The sequence below is a fragment of the Schistocerca piceifrons genome, chromosome X (assembly GCF_021461385.2).
Source record: "Schistocerca piceifrons isolate TAMUIC-IGC-003096 chromosome X, iqSchPice1.1, whole genome shotgun sequence".
In the NCBI taxonomy this organism is placed as follows: Eukaryota; Metazoa; Arthropoda; class Insecta; order Orthoptera; family Acrididae; genus Schistocerca; species Schistocerca piceifrons.
In genome coordinates this window covers 208868939-208891469 of record NC_060149.1, presented here as the reverse complement: position 1 = coordinate 208891469, position 22531 = coordinate 208868939, and the positions used below count along the sequence as shown (strand labels likewise).

General features: G+C 43.7%; 1 protein-coding gene across 1 annotated transcript in view; it reads right to left on the bottom strand.

Moving 5' to 3' along the window:
* The window catches only part of LOC124722883 (glucose-6-phosphatase 3), a 138357-nt gene that overhangs the window by 49949 nt on the left and 65877 nt on the right, over window positions 1-22531 (bottom strand). Inside the window, exon 3 of the mRNA XM_047248020.1 lies at window positions 21773-21964. Within this exon, the coding sequence (XP_047103976.1) occupies window positions 21773-21964 (192 nt within the window). The remainder of the gene's footprint in view (window positions 1-21772; window positions 21965-22531) is intronic.

Here is a 22531-nt window from a genome sequence, read left to right as displayed (position 1 = left end):
TCTACAGTATATGATGAGAATCCACACATGAATTGAAAGGTCAAAGGTTTATATCGCTCGGCAATTGCAAATTATGAATGTAACATATAAATTTATAAATGAAAGATTGCAATTAAATAAAATATGCAGGTGCTATCTTAACGACTTTAAATGACGAGTATGATAGTAGAAGTACTTTTGAGAATGTGGTATATTTCTGCAAAACACATATTGGAGTCGATGGTCCAGCAATTAAATAAAATATAGGTTGAATAACAGGGAAACAATATATTCCTACAGCATGTAATTAGTTATGAACAACAACACAGCTCGTGAGATATTCACTTCTAATTGCACACTACGACTTCGCTGTAGACGCCATGGAAATCTCACATGTGCACAAGCCGGCACTACAAAATATTTCTATCCTCCGCAGCCACGTGCAAACTGTTCCACTGTCCAAGTCTTTCCGCCGACTGTCCGTCCGTCGCGCCATACCATTGCGGGCGCCCCATGCCCTGTGCCATACTGTCCAGAACTACCCCGTGTCCTCCCCGGAAACTCGCTTCCATCCAGTCCCCCCATTCACGAGTGCTGTGATTGGCTAGCACACTCATGCCATCTTCATGCCAACGCACAGTCACAATCATAATGAAACATATAGCAAATACTGTATTTACATTTAAATAACTTGAAATTAAATAAATATTCCTGTGGCTGGACCATAAACATGCTCTAACACACATTATTAAATACATAAACTATTAAATAAACATATATCAAAAGAAAAGAAGCAAAAGGTAGGCCAGGAGCCTAATGTCTCTGTGCTTTCTAAAACACCGTAAATAACTGACTAGTTTCTTCATGAATAGCATATATCGGATATTAACAAAGACATAGATTAATGAATATATTTATAAGCATGCTGCTACCATTTTTTCATGTAACTGTGGAGTACTTATGGCCTGACGGGATCGATAGAAAAGGGCCACTTTGACCCCCAATAACTCATGTACTATTTAAGTTACATGCCTGTAATTCATACCAATTCAGGTTTACACATATAGCTTTCTAATTGGATGAAGCGTTTATATTTTGGAAATTCGTTGCTGGATGTTACTTGCATAATTTACCGTCAGATACTAAACTTTAAACTAATAAAGATATTGAAAATCTGATTACACCATCAGAATCATCGTGCAAATAATAGTTATGTACATGTTTCTTTTTAAGGTATCATGATTCATCTGGCTACTATTAATTTCTATACGAACAGTGAATTGTCTGCCATGATGGGTTCACAAAGTCCGCCATCTTTCGCACTCCCGGTATAGACATCTCCTTCATCGACACAAAGCACCATTCACGTCACAGCGGAATTCCCAGCAACGCGACTGGACCATGAGCTGGGACTACCCCTCTCGTCCGGCTAACGTTTGGCACCATGTGTTTGTTAACGAGCGGCCTGCGCCCGCTGACTGGCCCGTGTGGTCACTGCTTCCTCAGAACTTAGAATATTTTCAGGGCACGATGACTCACCCGTTACCTCACACTGGGCATGAGCAGATGTGCTCAAGAGCACGAGATATGGCTGCCAGCTCTGCAGTGAAAACACTGCAGCCATCTGGCAAGGAGCACTGTACTATACGTCCTCCATGAACAAAGGCAAAGTCAATGTGACCACCAGCCATTGAGCCATCGGTGTAAACCATTTCATGGCCCTGGTACATGTCGAGAATCAAGAGAAAGTGACAGTGGAGAGTTGCAGGGTTAACTGAGTCCTTAGCACCATGTGAAAGGTTCAGGCGAAGCCGCAGCATAGGTTTACACCATGGAGGTGTACGTGAATGAACCTCAAGTATAGATGGTAAAGGCAAGGACTCCAGTTTGAAGAGAAGGGACTGCGGCCTAGGTTTACACCATGGAGGTGTATATGAATGAACCTCAAGTATAGGTGGTAAAGGCAAGGACTCCAGTTTGATGAGAAGGAACTGCACACAAACCGCAATTGTAAGCCCTCTCCTGGGCCGCTGATGCGGGAGATGAACCACCGTGGGCAGGAAAAGGAGATGCAATGGAGGGACTCTGGCCTCCATCAGGGCACTGCTCATGGTACTCGTACTAAAAGCTCCTGTCACTAGGTGAACGCCACAGTGGTGCACTGGGTCAAGTAAACGCAATGCTGAGGGTGCCACCAAACCATAAACCAGACTCCCATAGTCAGGGCGGGATTGAACTTGGGCTCTGTAGAGCTACAGCAGCATAGAGTGATCTGCATCCCAGTGGGTGTTGCTCAGGCAGCGGAGGGCACTGGGGTGCTGCCAACACTTCCACTTAAGCTGGCAAAGGTGAGAAAGCAAACTCAATCGGGTGTCAAAAACCAGTCCTAAGACTCGATATCTCTCCACCGCAGTGAGTGGCTCATCGTTAAGATACAGTTCTGGTTCCAGATGAATGGTATGATGCCAATAGAAGTGCATTACACATGACTTTGTGGCTGAAAACTGGAAACCGTAGGCTAGAGCCCATGACTGCACCTTGTGTATGGCTCCCTGTAGGTGCCACTCAGGAACACCAATACTGATGGAGCAGTATGAAATGCAGAAGTCATCTGCATACAGAGAAGGTGAAACGGACAGCACTATAGCTGCAGCTAGACCATTAATGGCCACTAAATATAGAGATACACTCAATACGGAGCCCTGCAGGATCCTGGATATGGGGAGGCTATGGCAGGCACCAACTTGGACATGGAAAGTACAAAGCGACAGGAAATTCTGGATAAAAATCTGAAGCGGGCCTCAGAAACCCCACTCGTATAATGTGGCAAGGATATGATGTCGCGAGGTGGTGTCATACGCTTTTCGTAAATCAAAAAAGACAGCAACCAGGCGTTGGCATCTGGAAAAGGCTGTTCGGATGGCTGACTTGAGAGACACAAGATTATCAGTGGTAGAGCAACCCTGGTGGAAGCCGCCCTGACATGGAGCCAGTACGCCACGTGACTCCAGGACCCGACCCAACCCAACTGAAAACACACCATACATTCCAGCAGCTTACAAAGAACATTGGTGAGGCTGATGGGCCAATAGCTATCAAAATCAAGCTGGTTTTTAACGAGTATAAGCACTGGAATGATGGTGCTCTCCCGTCATTGCGATGGAAAGAAGCCATCGCACCAGATCCAGTTGAAGACGACAAGGAGATGTTGCTTATAGTCAGATGAGAATGTTTCATCGTCTGACTGTGCATCCAATCTGGCCCAGGAGGAGTGTCGGGGCAATGTGCAAGGGCACTGAGGAGCTCCCACTCTATAAATGGGGTGTTACAGGGTTCACTGTGGTGTGTAGCGAACGAGAGGACATTCCTTTCCATCTGCCGTTTGAGGGTGTGAAAGGCTGGGTGGTAGTTCTCTGATGCAGAGGCTTGAGCAAAGTGCTCAGCAATTGCGTCCGCATCGGTAGACAACACGCCATTGATGTTAATGCCAGGGACACCTGTTGGGTTTTGCTACCCAAAAAGACATCTGATCTGCATCCAGACATGGGAAGGTGACGTATGGCATCCTAACACCCGAGACGTATCTCTCCTAACACTACTGCTTCCATCTTTTGATAAGCTGGCGAATGCGGGCACAAAGCCGCTTAAAGGCTATGAGGGGCTCCAGGGAAGGGTGTCGCTCTAGAGCTTGCTGACTCTCCTTAATTGTCTCAGCGACTACTGGCAACTACCAAGAGACTGCCCTTCACCAGGGGCACCCTAAAGAGTGAGGGTCGCGTTTTCCGCCGCATTAACCATTGTTGTAGTCACCTGCTCAACCATCACATCACTGTTATCATGTGGGGAAGAGTCAGTGGTGACCACAGAGGTGAAAGTTCTCAGTCTGCCTTGTTTGAAGCCCATCTGGGCAAGCATCCATGGGGCCTATTGCCGGGGTGCTGACAGGAAGGTAGGAAAGTGGTCACTACCACACACGTTGTCTTGTGCTCTCCAGTGGATAGATGGGAGACGTCCTGGGCTGCAAATGGATAAATCAATGGCCGAATAACTACCACGAGCCACGTTGAAATGTGTGGTGGCCCCAGTATGTAAGAGGCAGAGGTTAAACTAAGGCAGTAAAATTTCGACATCTCTGTCTCAACCAGTAAGCACGAAGCCACCCCACAAGGGGTTATGGGCTTTAAAACATCCCAAAAGTAGGAAAGGTTTAGGTAGTTGATCAATCAGTGGAACTAATACATTCAGGAGTACTGCACCATCTGGAGGAAGATATACATTGCAGACAGTTATTTCCTGCATCATCCATTCTGACAGCCACAGCTTCAAAAGGGGTTTGAAGGGGCACAGGTTCACTACAGAATGAGTTTAGAACATAAGCGCAAACTCCACCTGACACTCGATTATAGTCACTACGGTTCCTGTAATATCCCTTATAGCTGCGGAGGGCAGGGTCCGCATTGCCAGGAACCATGTTTCCTGGAGGGCAATGCAGAAAGGAGGTGTAAGGCTTAACAGTTGCTGTAGCTCAGCCAGGCAGTGTAAAAAACCACCACAGTTCGTCTGGAGGATGACATCATGAGACTGGGAAGGCCTGGAACATTCAATGAGGCAGTTAATGCCACAGGGTCACATGCTGCCACTGACGTATTCCCTGAGCTGTCTATATCCATTCTGTCTAAGTGTCCAGTGAGATCTAGGCCCTCAGCAGATGCCAGAATCGCATCCCCAGACACAGAGCTTCTAGGTCGTCGTGTGGATACCAAAACAATTTCCTCGGTCTTAGGGGTCTTTTTTTTTAGACTTTTCTTGCTACTCCTTGGGTTTCTCTGGCTGGGAGGGCTTCACTGATTCAGTCTCCGGGAGTGAGGAGGATCGTGATGCCCTACGACTAGCTGTTTTTGGGCACTTCAGCCACCAGTGGGCATCGTCTTTCCCACTAGCAGAAATCTGGGAAGGGAGTGACCCAAGGGATCCCTTCCTGGCAAAAAGGAGCCGAAGAAGACTTTCACATCTCTGGCTGGGAAATGGGGACTAGTGTCCCCAATGGTTGGGGGGGGGGGGGGGGGGGGGAGTGCAGTGCTCCTGAGATAAGTGGTGAGGGAAGACCAGGGGTGAATTGCCCCCCCCCCCCCCCCACCATCAAGGGAACAGGCGTAGCCTTCTGGCTCTGAGAACCGACTGGAATTTGCGGAACTGATAGAGCTACAACTGTTCTTGTAGTGGCGGCATACGAGGAGTTCATAGCCACAGGATGTGGCCGCTCATACTTTCTCTTAGCCTCAGTGTATGGCAGGTGGCCCAGGGTCTTGTATTCCATGATTTTCCTCTCTTTCTGTAAAATCCTGCAGTCCAGCGAGCAAGGTGAATGATGCTCTCCGCAGTTGCCACAGATGGAAGGTGGGGCACATGGAGTATTGGGATGTGATGGACATCCACAATCTCGACATGTGATGCTGGAAGTACAGTGGGAAGACATATGGCTAAACTTCCAGCACTTAAAGCACCGCATCGGGGGAGGGATATATGGTTTGACATCACAGTGGTAGACCATCTCTTTGACCTACTCGGGTAAGGTGTCACCCTCGAAGGCCACGATGGAGGCACCAGTGGCAATCTGATTATCCCTCGGACCCCGATGGATGTGCCGCATGAAATGAACGCCTCGCCACTCTAAATTGGCATGCAGCTTATCATCAGACTGCAAAAGAAGGTCCCTGTGGAATATAATACCCTGGACCATATTTAAACTCTTACGTGGCATGATGGTAACAGAAACATCCCACAACTTGTTACAAGCGAGTAAATCCCGTGACTGGGCAGAGGACGCTGTTTTTATCAAGACTGATCCAAAGCACATTTTGGACAAGCCCTCCACCTCGCCAAACTTCTCCTTTAAATGCTTCTTAGAAACAAAGGAGTCCCCATTAGATCTTGTACATATGAGGTACCGGGGTGAATAAGGTTTACTGTCTTCCTTAGCCTGGTGTTCCTCCCATGGTGTGGCCAGGGAGGGGAATGATTTAGGGTCGTACTTTCTCGTATTGTACTGAGACATGGAACACTTAGAGACTGCTGGTGTCTGACCACCAGCAAGTGATGACATGGTACGATTCATCGCGCGTCATCCGCCCTGATGCCACCCACTCCAAGCAGGGGCCCTCTCCACAGGCGCTACCCAGCCACAGCAAAAACCATCTGGCAGGATGGCTTTTGCCAATAGTTCCGATGCCCCAGGATGACAAGCATCTAGTTCTTGGCATACATGGGTAGTTAACGATGAAGGCATCAGTAGAGTGATCCCTGTGTAGTCAAGGGGCTACAATCAACAGGGTACATGGCGGCCCCACCACAACGGACTGGCTACCGTGCTGGATAAGAGGTGCAAAGAAGTCAATGGTCACCGTCGGTGCAGAAAGCGACACTGCATAGTGCATGGTGTAAAATGCACACAGAATGGTGCCCTCGCCCAAGAGATAGTAGGCTAAAGATCTCAAGGCACAATGGACATGATGCACCATGTAAGGCACCCTTCCCCAATTGGCTCACTCTTCTGGAAAATTTTGAAAATGGAGGTCAAACCCTACAGGAGACCATCACACAAAGGCTGAAACATGTGAGACTCCTGTTAGACACCTCTTACGACAGGCAGGAATACCTCGGGCCTATTCTGATCCCCGGACCTGCAGGAGGCATGACAACAGGCTTACATAAAATGTCATGCTTCAAGCCACACCGAAGGAAATATTTTCAGCCAGTGGCACCACAGACATACCAGCTGCACCTAAGAAATAACATTGTAAGCTGTAAATATCATTTCACAGTGAGAGAAAGATGAGGATACAGGAGAGTTACTGGAAGGGGTACATCTACATCACGAAGAGCCTATAGCAGGTCTACGACACAAATTTACAACAGCTCGCCACTCCACTCAGCTTCTGAAAATCAGTGCATTATTGGAGTCAATACCATGGCAAGAACACTTAAACATTATGCCAAGTCAGGGACGCATGGTGTTGAAGGGGAAATTGATTAAAACTCGGATGCAGACAGGAGTAGAGGATAGATAGGACAGGCACGTCCCAGTGGAAGTGGAGAACAGTATTGGCAGAAACAGAAACAGCCAATTTTATTTGTCGATTGTGGCTGAGCAGAGTTATCTGCAGTAGTTCAGAACAGTAGATGGAGTTCTAGCTGGGTAGCTGAGGACTCCATGCTGCATCATGACTGCAGCCACAGCTAGTACTGACAGCTTCTTTTAGTAGATGGAACAGTGCAGTTAGTCACTGTCTGTGTGTAAAGGCTCGGTTTTTTGTGGGTATAACTTGTTTAGAGCAAATGTAGACTAGGTTGTAGATATTCTCCAAGGAAAATCAGAAGTTGTTTGTCATTCAGTAGGAATTCCAATTCTTACCTTTTGTAATAATGGAATTTTAATGACACAGTGAAGTCAAAATTCCCTGTCACTTTGGCCAACCAATGATTTCCCTTTCTCTACAAACTATGTTGCCCAATCCCAAGCAACACACTTGTTTAGGACGCAACAGGACCTTAAACCATTATCTTCCTTCCTTCTTTCTTGACTCATTCTGGTATGTACTCTTTTAGCCTTTTTAAAGGGTCTGGTAACCACCAGCTATCACCTAGTCTTCAGGCACCGGGTGATGTCTCCATCAGTGGACACTACGAGGCGACATGGTGGCTGAGTGACAGTGCACGATAACTGTGCATTCAGTGCCTAAGCTGGACAAACACCTGCTGGCACTCACCCTCATTCTGCTCTGGCCCTGGGCATGACTCACTTAGTAACTGAACTTTGTTACAATTTTCTTGCCACGAGGCATCCTGAACGTTACACTTGTATTATTTTCTCTTGTACTTGTGAACTGAAAATATACTTATCCAAGCAGTGATGATGTGTTTTCATTTTGTTAGTTACTTCATAACTGCTAACAAAGATGAGATTTTTTTGTATCTGCTTTGAAACCACAGACCCTGTGCCCAAGGCTAGCTCATCAGGAGTGTCGATGGAAGTCGTGCCGCAGCAATTTCTCCAACAGCAGTTAGAGTGACAGAAACATCAGGAGGCCCTGTTGTCTGTGTCTCTCTCCCACCAGTCATCTGTGAATCCACCACTGTTTCCACTGTATGATGAGTTGACAGAGGAGTGGGAGGCCTAGTGTGGTTAAGGGCTTTTTATTGTTGTGATTTCACCTAGTATGTACCACCTTTTGTGCAAACTGGCCCCATTCATGGAACCTGTGTCTCTGTCCTTTGGAGAGATGTGTGTTTTAGTCTCTACCTACTTTCACTGTTACTGCCATGCATGTCACTGCTTCCCATGTGGAGTTTTATCAGTGTTGTAAATGGCCATACCAGTCCTATCGTGCATGGGCGGCTGAACTGGGGGGGACTCAGTAGGAAATGCTGTTTTGGGTCTCCTGTACATAAAGACTTGTATCCGCAGTGATGATTCAGAACACCATTATTTGCAAGGCTTTAGATAAGGAAGTGTGCAGAATTTTTTACAATTTGAAGACCCGTCTTTGGATGACTTTTAAAAAACAACACAATTCTTTGAAGTTTCCTGGGCCATGAGCTGGTGCTTAGATTTTGGAGGCAAGGTAGTAGCCTTCATCTCCAACCTGGAAGAGGAATCCCACTTAGCCAAAGTAGTAAATGTGACAACCACAGAGAGCACTTTCCAGTCTGGTCACATTAACAAAGAAAGCAATCTCTGCCCTCTGACCGGCACATGTTTCTGTTGTCAAGAGAATGTTTTTGAAAACATGTCAGAGATGATTGCCCCAATGGCAGGACACAGCTGGATGGAAGGCATGTTGGATGGAAGGACATCTCATGACTGTATGTTGTACTTGGGATAGATGACGTGCAATGTCAGGACCAGCTGGACATTGATGCGATTTTGTAGAAATCTTCCAAGCTGGGAGTGTCCCTCAGAAACTGTTCATCACACTCACTTTATGTGACAGACAAGGCCAGCTACAGCTGTGCCTTGGCAACCCTGTTAACCTTTCAGGCATATGTCCATCTGGGAGTACCTCCCTGACAGTCCACAGCTCGCCGCCTGGTGGTATAAAACAAGCAAAATATTCTGCTTAGTGGACAAACCATAATTGTGGCATCATACAAACAGGTTGTCCACCATGTTAGAACTTCAAGTTGAACAAATATATTTCAAGGAAGACGCAATACATGAAAGTCACAGATCAAGTAAACAGAATAAGACGTGTGTATACTTTAACAGTCAAATCATAACTGAGTCCAAGTCTAGCAGCCGCTGGCTGGCTGGCCGCTTAGGTGGCGCTGCTGCTGCATGGCTGGCAGAGAGCACAGCATGTAGAGGACACACGTAACTGCGCGGCGGCACTTTGAAAGATCGGCGAGTCACAACACACCACCTTACCTTTCTGGTGGATCACAGCATGGGCAAAGTGATCCTTTTTGGCCTTGACACTTTCTCAACTTTAGGGTTTGTCATCAAAGACTCTGCCAACCAGTTTTGGAACAAATCCTGTTTCAAGAATTGGATGACCACAATAAGGAATACTCTGAAATTTTCTCCGAGGGCCTTGGCAAAGCTAGGAACTTAGTGTCTCACCTCACTTTAAGGGCGTCAGTATACCCTGCTTCTTCCATGTGCAGTCTGTGCCCCTTGCATTGAGGGATGCCGTGAAATTTAATTAGACAGCCCGTGTCAGTGACTGAGGGTGTGATACCATTAGTTATCATAAAAAAGCCAGCAGGAGAACTGCATCTGTGTTGAGATTTTAAGGTCACCATCAATTCGCAGTCAGAGGTTGATTCGTGTCCCATTTCAAAACCTGACAATTTTTCTCAGCAATAGTGGGTGGACAACATTTTTTAAAATTCCATCTTCCTGAAGCTTACTTACAGCTACCTCTGGACAAAGAATCACAGAAAGTCCTCTTAGTCAACATATTGCACAATTTGTATAGTTTCAAATGTTTAGCTTTTGGGGTGGTCAGTCATTTTTCAACGATTCCTTGAACAGCTGCTGCAGGATGTTCGTGAGTGCATAAATGGTAATGGGATTGTCAATGGCAGAACACTTGGAAAACTTGTGGTGGCTGTTTCATATCCTCCAGTTAGTGGGCCTCAAATGTAACCTCGAGAAATCAGTATCCTTTCAACCATTGGTGGAATAACTATGGCATAGTATCTCCTGCAAAGGTATTCAAACCACACAGAAGTTGGTCAAGGCTATTCTCAATGTTTCCCCACCCCCAGAAATCTAAAGGAGCTCCAGTATTTTTGGTAAGCTCACATATTATGGCATATTTATCCTAAGTGTGGTGTTGATTGCACATCCACTAAACAATCTATATAAGGAGGGCATCCCTCTCGTTAGTCAGAAGCACGCAGTCGGGCTTTCAGGACTCCAACACACGCCCCAGTATCTGCCCCCTGTCTTGCCATGTTGGTAGTGGTGATGGACAGCTCTGACCAGAGCCTGGCTCAGAGATGCACATGGCTCAGAACACCCGATCGTTTTTGCTCTAAAGTCACTCAATGCCACACAAAAGAGATAACTCACAATTCAAAAAGAAGGCTGTTGCAATTATCTTTGTGCTAAAGAAATTCCGTGTTTTCCTCTACATAATGAAGTTTCACAACACAGATCATAAGCCATTGCTCTCACTCTTCAGTCCATCAGCGAAGCTCCCTGAGGAAATTGCCCACAGCCTTTACTGCTGGGCAATTTTCTCAGCAGGTATCATCATGAAATTCACTTCTGCAATACCACAGAACAATACAACATGGATGTCCCTTTCCCATCTCCCAATGGGATCTGATCTGGAGTTGACCAAGATGAGATTTTGTTTCCACTTTGATAAAGATATTCAGCAGGTGGTGGATGCATTTCCTAACATGGTACCTCATGTGGCAGCAGTGGTGGTGAAAGATATCATTTTACAACAGGTAAGGCAGTACATCCAACAATCACGTATTCATACTTTTGGTCATGACTCCAACCACTTGCGCCACTACTTTCACCTTTACTACTGGTCCATCCTGGTGGATGGTGTTATCCTGCTCACTACTGATCAGTGATCTCTCCAGGTGGTCCTGCTGGAACCTTTGCACCACACTATACAACAACTCCTACACAACAGTCACTGAGGCACCTCTTGTACCAAACTTACTCGGCACCATGTTTACTGGCTGGGCAGAGAACAGTAAGTTGAGCATTTTTTGTTCAAAACTGTTCTTAGTGTGAACAGCAGCAGGCAGCACGACCTTCAGACATTCTCTTCTTAGCTGATGCCCTCCTACCTGTGGGAGTGGGTTCACATTGACTTTGTTGGACCATTCACAGATATGACCAAGCTGATTGTCATCAATGTGTACTCCAACTTTCCAAATGTGGTCAACTGTCGGTCCGTAAGTGTAGAAGCTACTATCGCACCATTCTGCAGGATTTTCACTGCATGGCCTCATGCAGGTGTCGGACAGTGAAACGCAGTTCCTTTACCATGTTTTTAGTGAGTTCTGTTATCACAACAGAATTCACCATCTGCTGTGACCACCTTTTCACCCCCAACAAAATAGAGAGGCCAAAATGCTCACGCACAAGTTCAAGATACAGGGATAGACGTATGTGGCAAAAGTTTCTCCAGATGAGATCTTACTTTTCTTCCTTTTCTTTAAATTCATACAGGTCATCACCAATAGGAGAGAAGAGCCCAGTGGAACTCTTCCATGGCCATCAAGCCTGCAAGCTTCTCCATTTCATGCTACAATCACCTGGGGTCCTGTCTGTGATGACATCTTCTCATTTCTGGCTGGGCACCCGCATGTGGGTGAAGGAGTTACGACGTCAGGACACGGATTGCAGTAGTCACCCAGCAGCTGTGGGGCCACAGTGCGTTCATTTTGGGCATGGGGGACTGGATGGCGACATACCATAAAATTCAGCTGTGCCTGCAGGATGGAACCCAGCCACCCTGTCCTCTGGACCTTCCGGTGGTTGCCCACTGCAACAACGGCACCAACCTTCATCCCTCCTCTGCCCCCTTCTCTCCTCGTAGGCCACTCAAAATGGACCAGCTGTTGGTCGACGATCAAGCTGTGGTACTGGCCACATCGGCAATACCCCTTCCATGTCGGGATCCAACAGAGATGAGGAGTGGCCTCCACTCCCTGTGTCAAAGGTGCAGTGATCTCCACCACACAGCCAGCCTGGAATCTCCCCTCTGTATGCTTCTGTCAGAGCCGATCGGGAGCATGTCAAGCAGGAGAGGCCATCTGATATCCTCGATGATGTCGGCCTGGTTCAGGGCACTGCTGAGATGTTTGGCCGAGCATGGGTCACCACACTGACATGAAACTTGTTGCTCCCCCCGTAAATGAAGGGATTTGGTAACCAAACAACCACCTAGGCGTCAGGCACTGCTTGACAGCTTTGTCAGCGGCCGCTAAGAGATGACATGGCAGCTGAACAACAGCGCACGACTGTGCAGGTGCATTCAGCACTCCCTGGCATGCGTGCCTATGTATAGATGTACCAGCTGGTGCACACCCTTATTCTCCTCTGGCCCCACCCGTGACTCACTTTGCATCTGAAATGTGTTGTGGTTTTCTTGCCACGTGGCACCATGAACTTTGTACTCATATTATTTTTCCTGCACACCTGTCAAAGCAGTGATGGTGTGTTTTTATGTTGTGAGCTACAACAGGAGCCATTTCATGGTGCATAAAAGATTTCTTGTAGCATCAGTTACTAGGGTTTGTTGAGAATTTCTTAGATGCATTCACACTGCTGAAATAATATCACAATGAATGGCACAGCTCTTCTTTGTTGTCTTAATATTTTCTTGGTAAGCATACCCAATTAGTTAATGAAAATTTTAAAGTCTATGTATGATAAACATCAAAAGAAACTTCAATGAAAAATTGCCTAAATTCTAGAGTTCAAGAGAGAGGTGGCTATTTGGATGGCATGAGCCACAATTTTTGGTGTTCTATGGGGCCTACTGCTACTTTCCTAGTATGAATTGTGGCCAATGGTTATGTGGTTGTTATAAATGAGAAGAGTACTGTAGACAGTCCTAACAAAAACACCAATATCCAATGCTCAATCCGACAATACACAACACCAGTTCTGTGAGATTTCATCTGATTAATATGTAATCCAACTTCAGAACTTACACAGGTCTGCATAATCATCTGACTAACATTATCATGCACACATATGTGGTAAGTTTTAGAACAGAGAATACAATGGACATATCTTCTCTCATGATCACTAATGGCAGAAAGAGTTGCACAATATCACAAATAGTAAAGTACAGCCCTGGGAAAAATTCACATGCATGCATTCAATCTTCAATCACCCAAAGACATATGAAGAGCTAAAAGTGGAGCAACATTTTATTCATTATTTGAATTCAGGTGCTTTCATTGTGTTAGTAATGAGTTGCATATATTGTAAATCACTACTCCCACGAGGCAGTTCAACAATTCATCTTGCCATTAGTTTTTCTATAGCCTGACATAAGTAGTGACTGGTTGTCTTCATGAACACAGCAAGTTTGTGCTATTTAAAATTATGTACAAAACTGCGCTGGCGCGAATGTCAGGAGCAGATGGGAGGCCTCTTGGGGCTTGTCTGTGGTGAGATCCATTGTCAGTGAAACGCAAGTCGTCTGGAACAAGTCAGAGGGGATTGGAGGAGTGAAAGGGTGGGGGTTGGGGGTGGTGGTGGGGGTGTGGGGGAGCTTATTATTGCACAGGATGAAGCCATAGAAAACACAGATATGAGCAACACTAAGCCGGAGCAAGACAGTAGACTCTTTCTGGGACAAAATTGGAGGAGGAACATCACACAACAGTTGTGTCTTTGATAATGTACAGTTTACTGGCAAGAACAGCAATCAACCATTATTAGTTCCAGTTGTAATGGATCACAAGTCTAACTGTGTTCAAAAATTAGGGGCTGGTATCCCTATTAAAAATGATGGTTCTGTAGTTACTTTCCTGCTTAAGCAGGCAGCTAGCTTATTCCCCTGGATTTCTGTACGACTCAAGATCCAAGTTAAACGAGTGAACATATCGTACAGCTGAAACCATAAAGAAAGTCAGGGAGAGTGAATGTGATTAGGTGAGAGGGCAGTATCAGTCAATAGCCCACAGACTGCTCATAGCCATGTATTCTTCTTCTTGGAGGGGTCTAGCACCTGCTAGCAGTTCCACCATGAATATGAGGCAGGCCTCTAAAAAGAGTGCTGTTCCTGGCCTGGCACACATCAAAACATATCCTGTCTTTTGTGAAGGCATTGCTAATTACGCATATAAATTTTTTTTTCGTGATTTTCTTTGGATTTCTGTTCTTTTTCTTTTGTTCATATGGGCATTTCTAATTGTGATTATGTAACATTCTACTGTGGTTTTTAAATGTAAAGATGTAATTGTGATTATTTTGTTTGCCAATGGACAAATATGTTTCTTGCTTTGTACCTGTGGTAAGGTTCTCTTTTGGAATATTAATTGTGAAAAATGCAGTCAATAACATTTATAAAGGTTTATGTAATTTACGATAACGATATAACATCTATAGACAGAGGACAGCGATAGTGATATCGAGAGTCGAAAAGGTTGTTGCGTAGTAGAGGGGATGGTGGATGGCGTGTCTGAAGCGTGCGTGGGGAAAAATAGTACTGTGTTTCATGAAAAGCATATGAAATTGTATGGACAGTGATACCAAATTATCAGATTGTTAATGCTCTTTACCACTGTGGTATGTAATGCCATTGCCAGCGAACTTTAAGAGCAAATAAACCAGACTGTGAAAGTGCCGCTAACATTACTTTGTTGTGGCCGACACGAATTGTGCTTTTATGCGAATTAACTTTGCTGGTATTGGTTTTGGGTGGTGGAACTGTTGGATATCACATTCTATCAAGCCGTGAAAGTGAAGACTAATTAACTGTGCAATATAAATGGCTTTCAGTGACGTTGTCGAAGTTTGAAATGCGAGAACAGAGTGGACATTGTTTACGGTGTGCTTCACACACAAGAACAATTCTATGAACTGTGTATTTGTGGCTAAGATTATATGAATGTGACGAACCGTGTAATTATGGATGATAGTGTCATGAACAGTGCATAAAGTGTAAAAATGAGCGATGTCTACGTCATGTACTTTGAAAGAGAGGACATGTCAACAACGTTCGTATTCTGGCGTCTTGTGGTTTGTTAATCACCACGGGGTTAATGATACAGCTGTGCCGGAACTTTATTTGCATTCGCCGGAGAAGATTAACCAGCGAAACTGTCTGTATCCTGCTCTCATCATCGTAACCCGCCGACATCGTGCTGCCTAACGCAATGCTTCGTATGCAACAAAAAGTTAAGGGATTTCGCCAAACGCTATCCCCTGACTTAGAAACTTTCTTTCTCTATTAAAAGTATAAGAATTACAGACTCTATTTAATTAAATTCTTTGTTTAGCTTGTTTGCTTTCTGCTAACGAAAATAAAATTTCAATCAGTGAATTAAAAGTTGCCTGGTAGTCATTGTTGAAACACCAGTTAATATAAACTTCTTCCTCTCACTAGAACTAATTCTTCTTGCATGTCAAAATTATTGTAGTTATTTTATGTAGTTTTATGTATTGTTATGAGACTAGATATATGACAGTGACTAATAAGAGTATTTTGTCACGAAATATGGCTTCGCGCGAAAATTACGGCGACCGCCATAATTGCTTGCGTTCTGACCAATAACGTAAAAGCTGCTATTCCCGTATTGGTGCTTTTCCTGACGTGAGCGGGAATTATAAATGTCAGCTGCCAAATCACGTAGTGACTGTTTACCCAGTAATAAAAGTTTTTGATATTCTATTGCTACGAGTCGTAGTATTAAGAGACACTGGTTATACTCAAAAGTGGGTAGATGTATGGTGAAAACCCCCCCCCCCCCCAGTGTTCATGTGATTGTTAACAGTATTGTGTGTGATTCACGAAATTTTGTCACTTTTTCTAATTCCTTTAAGATATTGTCTTAGATGTCTTTGAAGTTTCAGAGAATACGAGGGCGGTTCAGAAAGTAACCTCCGATTGGTCACAGTGCGGGTTGTGGGGGGAGTAGCGACGCTATATGTGCGTTCACGCACTCAACACGTCAGTCGGCATCAAGCCGTGGTCGAGTGAACGTCATACCTGCGCTAGTTTAGTTTTTGTGGCAGTTTGAAATGTGTGCTGCAATAGAAAACCCCGCCAAATGTGAAGTGCGTGCTGTCATAAGGTTTTTTACAGCCAAAGGATATTCTGCAGCAGCTATTCATCGTGAGCTTTGTGCCGTGTACGGACCAAGAGTTATGAGTGAAGGAGTTGTCCGTGAATGGGTACGTTTATTTAAAAGTGGACGAGAAAACGTTCATGATGAAGAGAGGAGTGGTAGACCATCATTGGTGACTGACGAACTCGTTCAAACAGTTGATGCAAAAGTTCGTGAAAATCACCGTTTCTCAATGTCGGAGTTGTCTACTGGTTTTCCACAGATTTCTAAGGCTCTCTTGTACGAGATAGTGACAGCAAGATTGGGTTACCGTAAGTTCTGTGCACGATGGGTGCCCAAAATTCTTACCGACCATCACAAAACTCAAAGAATGGCCTCTGCATTAGACTTTCTGTCACATTATGAGGACGAAGGAGAACCATTGTTAAACAGAATCGTGACCGGTGACGAAACCTGGATTAAGTACGTGAACCCTGAGACAAAAGAACAATCAAAGATGTGGGCACATTCAAATTCGCCTACCAAACCAAGAAAAGCCTCGCAAGATTTTTCTGCCAGAAAACTGATGGCAACGGTGTTTTGGGATGCCAAAGGGGTGTTGTTGGTTGAATTCATGGAACGTGGTACGACCATTAATCAAGACGTGTACTGTGAAACAATAAAAAAGTTACGATGGGCTATACAGAACAAACGCCGTGGTATGCTGACTTCCGGTATCGTTTTTTTGCACGATAACGCCCGTCCTCACTCTGCTCGCAGAACAACGGCCCTTCTTGAGTCCTTCAAGTGGGACGTTATCAACCATCCATCTTACAGCCCAGACCTGGCGCCAAGTGATTATCACCTCTTCATGCATTTGCAGAAATGGCTCGGGTCACAGCAGTTTGATGACGACGAAGAGCTCAAAGATGCGGTCACAGGCTGGCTCCAGGCGCAAGCGGGTGATTTTTATGCAGACGGAATTTCAAAGCTTGTGAAGAGATACGATAAGTGCCTCAATCGCTGTGGAGACTATGTAGAAAAATAGTGCAAGGATGTAGTTGTAAGAAGTATATATTAAAATATTTTTATTTAACTTGGTGTATTTTTTTAAATCAACCGGAGGTTACTTTCTGAACGGCCCTCGTATATATACAATTTTATCGGTTCAGGTTAATTTCAGAGCAGTTTCTTGTGAATATTAGCGTTTTCAGTTCATAAACAAAGTGGGATCGTGACCAATTGAGAAGTACAACAAAGAGTGTGGTTTTCCAACTAGAATTTTGGATGACTTCACAATTCAGATTGTGATAATTATTTTTCCTGTGGGTTGAGGTCATCACACTTTTCTACTTCTTTAGAGCCATCAGTTTAATTAATCTCATCCTTTTAGAAGGAAGGAAGATTAGGGTTTAATGTCTCATTGACATCGAGATTATCAGAGTCTGAGCACAAGTTCTGATTGTTCCAAGACCATGGAAGGAAATCGTGCAAACCCTTTGAAAGGAATAATTCAAGGATTTACCTAGAGTGATCTAGAAAAATCACAGAAAACCTAAATCAGGATGGCCAGACTTGGATTTGGACCCAGAATGCAAGTCCAGTGTGCTAACCACTGTGCCACCCCGCTCAGTCAGCATCTTGGTTTTCCCATAGGACTAACAGGAAGCTATTTCGGAAAACAGTAAGGGCAACAGAAATTCTAGGACCTTGGGATAGAACCATGATCTGGATAAACACTAGGAGTTATCAACTGGGTTCACTCCATAGATGGGAAGTATGAAAAACTTCCAAATGCCTTCTGATTTAGAAGCCAACCCTGTTGTCAGGGGATCGGCACTTCTGGGAGGGGGAGAAAGAATCTGATAATTCTAATGGGTAAGAAATTGTTAGGTAGTAGTTGCATAACTGAGTAGCAATAAGAAGCTTCTTTCCCACTGGTCAGTGTCAAGTCATGACTGTGGGAGTGGGGAGGGTGACATGGATTCAGTCAAAATATTTTGGGATGGACCACCAGATCTGAGCAGGAACTTGAGGTTACGCTGGACTATTGCCTTCCTACTTCCGCTTGAAAATGACATGACCAACCATGGCTACAGCAACATGCAGAGAGTCCCCTTAGCCTGAATTATAGTCACCAGATCATGATGGGTAGCTCATTTCATCTGACAACTGTAGAAACTTGTTCCCTACTTCATCCAGCACAAGACCAGAAACACCTTCCCATTTTCTACATCCACAACACAATTTGCAACCGCAAAAAACTAAAACACTGCAGATGTTTGAGCGTTCTCATTAGTTTCACCTTCCAGTTCTACACTGAAAGTCAACTATGCTGGACTAGGCAAGGTTTTAATTTTCCTCACCCACTCTTTTCAGTAGTACAACACACTAGTGATCAAATCTCACCCAAAATCAACATCATATTTTGCCTCTCTCATTTCTTATGTCCCTCCAACCATGACTGTTCTCCCACACCCACAAACCACTGCTTGATAACTTTACAGGAATTCTTTACTTTAAAATTTCCTTCTCTTCTTTCTCAAGGCCGATATTTTGTGACTTATGTACGAGTGATAATGAGAAGCCTCAATATAGAACCTCCACACAGACAAAGGCTATGGCTGTTGAGGTTAATAGTAATGATTGCATAGCAGAAAATCTCCTCCAATGCGTGCACATATCAACCGTGAAGCTTCTTAGAGGCATATTTCAGAAGTATGGCATAACCTCAGATTCAAAGATCTGTTCGCACCTCCATACCAGGCCTCACAACTGTAAATACACAAATCCAGCTACCCCAGATACTCAGTTGTGACTGATTACTATGCTCCTCCTGAAAGTATTTTGGACTTAGTTGATTAACATCTCCAGCCCATTGTCTACAATCTACACTAAAGTAACAAACCACTTGCTCCAGTGCCTGTCTGCAGCTGCTACACGATTACCATGAGGCATCCTTGTTACCACAATTAATGCCATTTCCTTATACGTTAACATTTTCCCATTCCCATAGCCATACTGCTATCAAATACTATCTTTCCCAATGGCATGCAATCCTCAAATATACGTAATTCCTCATACATATAACAGATATATCCTCACCCACAACTGTGTCTCTTTCGAAGTTTGATATACAAGCACCAAGAAAACTCCTTCAAAACTCCACAAAATTATTAACATTTTGCATGAGTAAGACACATTACTGATACTTCTGTCATTTGGATTCAGGGCCAATATACACTGTCCTTATTCCTCTACATTCTTAACACCATCTATCTAGTCCATTTCATTTGATGCCATTCAACTAAGCAAGCCACATTTCTGGATGAAAATCCAGGTGTAAAACCTGTGCCATGCATGCACACAGCACATTCTTTCCAATCCTGCCAGTGATATACCCACTCCCATCTGAGGCAGAGTCACCTGTAATATAAGTCACCCAAATATCAACTTCAAGGTAACTATGGTATAGCTTTTTATTTGGGAATGGCCACTACCAAATGTCCACTACAGCTCTACATATTTGTCTACAATAACTGCTTCGCAACCAATGGACACCCTGCCACCCTGTTTCCCAGTCTTCAGCATGTAATGATTTAGGATATTCTTCATGGATGCTGTAATTTTCATAAACAGTGTATCTGTGATTTACTAGTATATCTTTTTAAACTTATTTAACACAGAAAAGTTATGATTAATTACAAATGTCATACTGAAAGTTATCAAAAGTTTATTCTCAGGCTGTGTGTGATTGCAACTGATTTTGCTACATACAGCAGATGATCCCAAATAAGCACAATGGGAGAAAGACTCATGGCGACTTACTTTGTAAAATTCTGTGTCAGTTTTTAGCAGCATTTTGATGGCAGATCTTCACCACCAATTGCATACTGTGTATTTTGAGGGCACAAGGATTGGTGTCAGTTAAAACAGTTTAACAATGGAAATATAGACATTAGAGATCATACTGGCACAGGTTGTTGTTCCTCCACTAAAACGGGCAAAACCTGGAATGAGTGAATGAACCTTTCAAGGTAAACACACACCACTAAGGGAAATTGCATATTCCTTCAAGCTGCATATACAGTTGTTCAAAGGCTGATTGTAGAGATGAGATATAATACCCAGTGTAGCCTTTGGTTGCCACATTTGCTGACACATTTCACAAGAGGAAGAATCAGCATCTATGAGTTTGGAAATTCTTGTACATTCTCCCAACAATACAGATGTGACACCTTCCAGTAAACATTTGCTTGGATTTCTCAATGACAAAGTTTGAACAGAATAGTTCAGGAGCAATCAGGTGGTACTTGAGGTTTATCAACCTACATGTAGCTCAAAAAAAGTTCTACAAAAGAACCAAATGTATCTTTGGGATAGCATTCGCTTTGCTGATATGCCTAGTGTTTAATGTTTTTTTCTGGGCAGTTCTCAGCTAAGATGCCTGAAGTCTACCTATTACTCTTCGACACACAGTGGACAGAGCACATAGTGCACAGCCACGGATATAGGCCATCTGCTTTAACCAGTGGTTTTCAATATACCTACTATTTGTGAGACACTGTATGTACCCTCTGAGCACTTTCCATGTTCTAAATTATTACATGAGCTGTTCAGCAACTGTAGGCATGCTGTTTCTGATACCACATTTCTTGGCTTAAGCAACTTTTAACCAAACTATCGCCTTCCAGCCCAACATAGCCCATGGTCTATGCTGCAGATAAGTGTCACCAGAACCTTAATTCTGAATACAAGCCACTGCCATTATGGCAGTGGTCAAAGCCAATGGTCAGCATCACTAACATCCTCCCTCCACAAGCACATAAATGGGGACACATTTCTTCACAACACTGTCAACTGGTCTGTGTCAGACATTGCTGAACCATCTCAAAGTGAAATCTACACACCAACTGAAATTATACACAATCTCTTCAGTATATGGGGATGAAAACACACACTAAATTAATAGTCAAAAACATACTTAATGTGAAGCAAGATCCTCTAAAAATATGGCTGCAGGAGATTTTATGGGAGAAATGTTGCCATTTAGTAGAAGGATTCATGGAGGATGTAGTGTTAATTTGAGCAAAATGTAAATTAGTATTAAATTTTTCCTTCTATAACAAAATTGTATCATTATTAAAAATGATTTTGATTATGTACTTTATGAGAGTAACAAACCACAATTCACAATGCATTGCCATTTATTTCCTGATGTGGTCATCCAGTGGATAACATCTGAACTTACACATACATCATTAGTCATTACTGATCCCAGATATTTTAATTTTCTTACACTTGGCAAATTTGGTTACATCAGACAAGTATTTTCATAAAGTGAATAATATATAACAGAAATGAGGGTGTCTTGCATGAAACAAATTTTAGCCCTTATACACAAACTAGCTTTCTGCAAGGCCTATGTCAATTTAAAATTTTGTTGCATGATTTCTTGTTTTTCAAAGAAGGAAAGATGTCTTTCACTATGATTTAGTATTAACTAGGAAATAGATATACAAACACAGCAAACCTTTTTCCTGTACTTGGCAACAGTACAGTATTAATAAACCAACACAGGAAGATATACAGCACAGCTGTAGTGCCCATGACATGTCCTGAGGGGGAACCTGGGCCAGTTTCGCAGGTCATGTGTGTTTGTTGTAGCATTATGTGCGACTGCTGTTCCCGCACCCACCAATATGGGCGATGCTCCATAAACAGCCTGAAATCACAAAAATGATTTAATACATCGTCCACATTTACCAACTACTGTCTTATACACAATTGTCCAAGATTTGTCTTTCACCGTGTGTGGTTTTTTTCTGGTTTCACTTTCACCAGAAGTGAAATAACACAAATAACAATGTTATTAGTCAGGACATACAGAAATGTGAATTTCAAAATACAGAGGGATGCTGTAAGTAAAACTAGCATGAAAAATATTTTAAGTCTGAAACTATCTGAAATTAAATGTGTTACCCTAGTTCATCAATAGGAGGATTGTACTTTACAAAAGATGACAGAAATGGCCACCCCTGAGAGCAATGCAGCACTGAGGCTATTTATCAGACTAAGACACACACCACAGCTCTGCCTGAGGGTTGGCAGCAATAGTTTCTCAGTGTTATGCTGTAGCTCTTCCAGTTTATACTGTTTATTGAGCACATCTGATTACAACTCCTGTCACAGGTAAAAATCATTTGGAGACCAGGAGACATTCCTGCTTTTGCTGGAAACCCTCTCCTCACTGAGATGTTTGTTGTAGCTGTATCCTCCTTAAGATAGTCAC